General features: G+C 58.0%; 1 protein-coding gene across 1 annotated transcript; it reads right to left on the bottom strand.

Annotated features, from left to right (window-relative positions):
* Positions 1-402: 402 nt before the first annotated feature.
* On the bottom strand, positions 403-2,996 carry LOC147574595 (uncharacterized). The gene is made up of 2 exons (XM_086686452.1): positions 1,947-2,996; positions 403-1,728 (listed from the first exon to the last, which is right to left on the bottom strand). The coding sequence occupies exon 1, from the start codon at positions 2,994-2,996 to the stop codon at positions 2,019-2,021; it is 978 nt and encodes a 325-aa protein (XP_086542578.1). The 3' UTR covers positions 403-1,728; positions 1,947-2,018.
* Positions 2,997-6,000: the final 3,004 nt, after the last annotated feature.

Raw genomic sequence — 6,000 nt, 5'->3', positions numbered from 1 at the left:
CCCGAGGAGAGGTCAGCATCCCCCCCACCTCAGCCCAGAGACTACCTGCCCCCCTGGGAGGCATGGACAAGAGAGGCCAGGGCCAGGCACTGCTGCCTGGAGGGGTGTTCTGGACATGGGTGTCCACCATTATGGACAAATGAGCCAGCTGCTAAGGACAGCACAGGCTCTGGTGATACTGCACGGGGAATGGCCCAGGGCCAAACGAAGGAGCATCCGGGAGACAGAAACGGGGCCTTCAGTGCTGGGGACCCATTACATCAGCCTTCCAGGGTCAGGAGATAATTTGTCAGCTCTCTGCCCCACGTGGCCCCTGTGGAAATCAAACAAGCAGTCTTGCCCATTTTTAGAGATAAATTAAACGCATCAATATAAAAAAGTCAGGCAGCAACGCGGAGAGGAGAGTGTGGGGAGGTGGACAGAGCTGTGATTTATTGGCCCTTTAATAAGTTTTTCTGGGGCTGTCCTGGCTGCCTCCCGCCAGTCGCATGGTGGCCGTGAGCCCCTCCACGGAGATCGTGAGGGGCGCTACCACCCCGACTTGCCAACCCACCGGCCAGAGAGGCGGCTCTCCTCCCAGCTGGTGTCTCGGAGCATCCAACACAAGCTGCACGGGGAAAAAGACGGAGAAGGAATGAGGGGCCAGCCGGCAGGGCGAAGGTCTCACCAGCTACCCTGGGGCCAACTCCTGTGCAGTCACAGTGCACCGAACACCCCTCTGAGCTACACCTGGGTTTCAGCATCCAAGGAGCCTGGAGGGTCCTTGCTGGCTATACCTCTTCAGTATGAACCTGCAAGGGCCCTGCGGGGCCACTGCCCGCCCTCCCACCACAGGCACCTTTCCCCTGCACGCCCAACACCAGCCGCGACCACCCTGTAAAGTGTACCAGTCTGGTAGGTGAGAAGTGACCCTTCCTGGTTATTTGGACATGCATGTCTGATTTGGGGGGGGGGGGGGCTAGAGCACTTTTTCATTTTGTCTGGAGCCACAGTGGGGTGTGTTTTTCTCCACTGATTAAATAAAGACCCTCTGACATGTTGAGAATGTTATACACAGTGGCCCAGTTTGTTGCCGTGCACGGGTTTTGGGGTGGGGTGGGAGAAGGGTTGACCTTGATCGGAAAGGTGGTCTGCGGATTTATAGTGGATTTATATTCACTACTTTATTGTCAACCAATACTTAGGGAGGGCCTCGTGGGAAGCATGCAGGACACAGCTAGAAACACAGTGGGCAGAAAGAACTCGAAACCTAGTACAGGGAAACAGACTTAAAAACCAGGAAACTGGAGAATGTCAGAGGGCGTGTAAGCTATGGAGAAAAAGCTGGGAGGGGGTTGCCAGTTTACAGAGGGGCCAGAGGAGGTCCCTCTGAGAAGACAACATTTGAGCAATCTTTGACAACAAAGATTTGAAGGAGGACATGGGGCACCTAGATGAAAAAGAGAGGTCCCCAGAGACAGATGGTGCAAAGGCCCTGGGGTGAGTACAGGACTGAGTGTATTCCAGCGACTGCAGAACAGCCAGAGCAGGGAGGTGGTCAGATGGCGTGGGGCTGTGGGCTCCTAGGAGGACTCCGGCTTCTCTTCTGAGGGCTGGGTGAGCAGGTGTCAATTGTATAGCAATGCAGTTTGGGCAGCTGAGTGGGATTCCCAGTGTGGGTAGAGAGCATTGAGGCTGGGAGCCAATTTACAGAGGTTTGCCTCCCCAGCCCTCCACCCCAGCCAGGACCTGGGGTTTCTGAGGCACACCCAGGCAGCCCTTGGGGTACAGAGACCCTGGACAGGTAGGATATGCCGCCTCCCCCCCCCCCCCCCACCCCGGACTCTCTGCAACAGAGAGGGGAGGGGAGAGGACATGGGGTGGTGCTTGTTGCGGAAGCGTGGCTTCCATTGTGCACAGGGGCGAGGTGTCACCCATACCCAAGGGCTCCCCGTTAGAGTGGGGACAGCACCTGCTTGGCTCTGTCACTCAGCCCATTCCCCTTCCTGCAGGCCCAGGGCTGGCCGGGGGCCTCACCCTCACTCTCCATCAGCTGGGGCCGGGTCACATGTGGTGCTGGTGGGTGTACGTGCTGAAGCTGCGGGTCCCTGCGGCTTTTGTGCGGAGCCCCGCCCCGGGCACCTGGGCAGGCCCCAGGCGGGAGCCGGCCGGCCACGGACGGGGGGGCGGGGATCCGAGCGCTCGGCCGCGTGGGCACGGGACCGCAGGAGAGACGGAGCAAGGTCCTGTGCTGGAGATTCCGGGTCCCCGCGGGCCTTTAGAACCCGGGAGAAGTTGTCTCCGCGGAAGGGGCGGGGGTCGCAGCCGCTCAGATTCTGAAGCAGAGCCGACTTAATGGAAATTCTCCCGAAGCCTTTTCTCGCCGCTCCGCCGAGGGGCTGGAGCAGAGGGAGGGAGGGAGGGAGGGAGGGAGGGAAGAGAGCCCGGAGGAGGGGGAGGCCGGCCTGCCTTGGGGGGCGGGGGGCGCACCTGCAGGCCGCCGCCTCCCGCGCTCGCCCGGAGGAGGAGCGACAGGACCCCCCGCCGCTGCTGCCTCGCGGGCCCAGGGACGCCTTTGTCTTCGGGTGAAGGGACCCCCTCCCAGCCCGCCGCAGAATGCGCAGCCAGATGTCGCCCTCCGCGCTCTGAGGGGGCCGTCTCGTAAATTTTGCGTCTCTTTTTTGTACCGAAGCGCTGGTTCTCCTACAATAATGACCTTCCCGGGCAGAACAGCGCCTCCTGCTCCCACTCCTGGTTGGAGAGTTCGGGCGCCCGGGGCGGAGGAGGGGCGGGCGAGCACTGACCCCGGGCAGGCTGGCGGGGCCGGCGGGGGAGGGGGAGCGGCCGTGCACCTGCAGCACCTCCGGCCCGCACCCCGTCAGAAAGCAGGAGCGCGTCCACACCCCCAGCACAGGGCACGGTCGCACCCGGCGCGGGAACCCCGAGCTCCCCCGGGGCCGAGGGTCGGCCGCGGGCGGGCCCCCAGAAGCGCCGGCGGGGCCGCACGTAGAGCCCATTGCGCACGCGCCTCCTGCCCCGCCCACCGCGCTCCCATTGGGCGCTGGGCCGCCGCCCCGCGTGATTGGCCCGGGCTGCCGTGCTCTCGGCCAATGGGCGTGTGGCTCCTGGTGAGCCGGGCGGCAGGGCGAGGCGGGCTGCGGTGGCGCGGTTGCCGGGGCCCCGGGGCCTCTCCTCGAACGGTCGTGTTGCCGCCCTTCGGTGCGGGCCGTGAGGCCCCGGGTGAGCCTGCGGTCCCAGTAGTGGACCTTTGCACAGTTGCGCAGTCCGCCCAGCGCGAAGCCCCCGCCCCACGTTGGCCGGGGGCAGCGCTGGGCGACCCTCGCAGGGTGTCGTAGTCCCCCCCCCCCCCCCCCGCCACCTGTGCTTACCCCCTTGCTGTCATCCTGCCGGCCCAAGAAACAAGGCCTTAGAAAGCAAACAAGCCTACCCTTGTAAAAAAACCAACAGTATCACCAAAAAATGAGCGGTTGGAGGTAAAGACAAAATGTTTCTTTCTTACATAGTTTATAAATTATCTTCAATGGATATATAATTTGTAATGAAAATATTACTTTTTAAAAAGTTAATGGTGGGGCGCCTGGGTGGCGCAGTCGGTTAAGCGTCCGACTTCAGCCAGGTCACGATCTCGCTGTCCGTGAGTTCGAGCCCCGCGTCGGGCTCTGGGCTGATGGCCCGGAGCCTGGAGCCTGCTTCCGATTCTGTGTCTCCCTCCCTCTCTGCCCCTCCCCCGTTCATGCTCTGTTTCTCTCTATCCCAAAAATAAATAAACGTTGAAAAAAAAAATTTTTTTTAAAAAGTTAATGGTACACATTAAGGGAAGGGAAGCAAAAATAATATAAAAACAGGGAGGGGGACAAAACAGAAGAGACTCATAAATATGGAGAACAAACTGAGGGTTATGGGACGGGTTGTGGGAGGGGGGGTGGGTTAATGGGTCAGGGGCACTAAGGAATCTACTCCTGAAATCATTGTTGCACTATATGCTAACTAACTTGGATGTATATTTAAAAAATAAATTAAAAAAACAGCTAATGCTACACTATGAGAATAACACTAAGGAAAGGAACAAGTGTTGCCCGGGGATGTAGAGAAAAAGAAGCCCTCATACCATGCTGGTGCATCCCGTAGGGAAAACAGTCTGTCCACTCTCAAAGAGCTAAAGATAGAATTACCTCCCACTGTTAGCTAGATGCCCAAAGAAATCGAAAAGAGGAGTTCCAACAGGTACTTGCATTCCGATGTTCCTTGTACCATTAGTCACAACAGGGAAAATGCGGGAACAACCCAAGTGTCCATCAGCAGATGAACAGATAAACAAAGCGTGGTCTCTTCACACAGTGGAATATTATTCAGCAATAAAAAGCCATTGTGACATACTGCTACAACATGGTGAGTCTGGAGGACATTATACTAAGTGACATAAACCAGACAGGAAAAGACAAATATTAGATGATTCCACTTACGTGAAACCTTGAGCATAGGCGAACTTTAGAGACAAAGTAGATTAGCAGTTACCAGGGGTGGGGTAGGGTGGACTATGGAGCTATTGCTTAATGAGTACAAAGTTTCTGTTTGGGATGATGAAAAAGTCCTGGAAACGGGTAGCGGAGAGGAGATGGTTGCACAATATTGTGAATGTACTTTAATGCCACTGAACGGTACACGTAAGAGTGAAAATGGCAAATTTAATGTTCGATCTATTTTACCACAATTTTAAACAGTAATGATGAGGGGCACCTGAGTGGGGCACCACTCAATGGGTTGTCTGTCTGTCTTCGGCTCAGGTCATGATCTCACGGTTCATGAGTTCGAGCCCCACATCCAGCTCACTGCTGTCAGCCTATCAGTCAGCGCAGAGCCTGCTTCGGATCCTCTGTTCCCCTCTCTCTGCCCCTTCCCTACCTGCGCTCTCCCCAAAATAAATAAATATTTAAAAAGCAATGATGTAATATACCAAAACCATGGTAAATTGCATGGTGTGTGAATTACAACTCAGCAAAGCTGTTGAAATATTTAAAGCAGTACTCTTGGAAATAGTGTCTGCTATCCCTGCTCCAAAAGTGCTCTTGACCTGGGTGAGGCAGGATTTGAGCTCAGAAGGAGGTGTTGACTACTTCTGGGTGGGCTGCCTTAGCAGGTGTGTGTGGCTCCTTCTCCATCACGCTGGGTGAGCTGTGAACAGGGCCTGACCAGGAAGCCCACCACTCCAGAGGCTGTGTCCCCTACAGAGACAAGGCCCCGGAAGCACACAACCGCACCTGATGGGGATAAAACTAGACCCAGCTCCTCACGCAGTGCTCCCTCCACTCCTCCTCAGCTCCGCCCCCTTGGGGATCCAAGCAGAAACCGAGCAGAGTCACCCCAAAAGGTGTCTTGGTTTTTACTCTCACAGGGCAGCCTCCTCTTTGGTTCCTAAGTTACCTCCCTTCCCATCAGGAACACGGGCGCGGGGACGGGCGGGGGCGCTGTCCACTGGGTGCAGAAGGGTCGCGGGGCGGGGCGGGGCGGGGGGGGGGGGCTGGAGAGCGAACAGCTTCCCCGCCCCGCCCGCGCGTCCTGCAGGTCGGCCGGCCTTCCGGGCCGCGGCCGCTGGAGGGCGCCCCGGGACCGCTCCTGCCGACCGGCTGGCTCCCGCCGGGAGGGCCCTTGGCGGCGCGGGAGGTTGATCTCCTGGTTCACGCCAGAATGGTGGGCGGAGGGCAGGAGCGGGAGGCCGCCAGAAGTCTTTAGACCTGGTCCCCAGACCCGCCAGGCGGCCACTTCCCGCCCCAAGGCTGCACTGCAGCTGGCGAGGTAGCGGCGAAAATGCAGCAAAGACTTAGTGGGCGGAGTAACCGCTTTGCGTTCCTTCCAAGGCCATGTGCCTCCCTGTTAACTGCTTGGTGCGCGGCTCCTCTGCAAGCAAAGCTGAACTAATCCCGCCCTTATGAAGCCGTGTCCCTCTCGGGTTTCTCTGGCCCATCCTCAACCCCTCTGTGCCTCAAAACTCTACCCTAGGGA

The sequence above is a fragment of the Puma concolor genome, chromosome E1 (assembly GCF_028749965.1).
Source record: "Puma concolor isolate L17-30 chromosome E1, mPumCon1.1.hap2, whole genome shotgun sequence".
NCBI classification, from domain to species: domain Eukaryota; kingdom Metazoa; phylum Chordata; class Mammalia; order Carnivora; family Felidae; genus Puma; species Puma concolor.
The sequence above is the reverse complement of the archived record's forward strand: the minus strand, read 5'-3'. Positions and strand labels throughout refer to the sequence as shown.

Excerpts from the sequence above, each read along its gene's own strand:
- LOC147574595 (XM_086686452.1), bottom strand. The coding sequence starts at position 2,996 with ATGGGCTCTACGTGCGGCCCCGCCGGCGCTTCTGGGGGCCCGCCCGCG.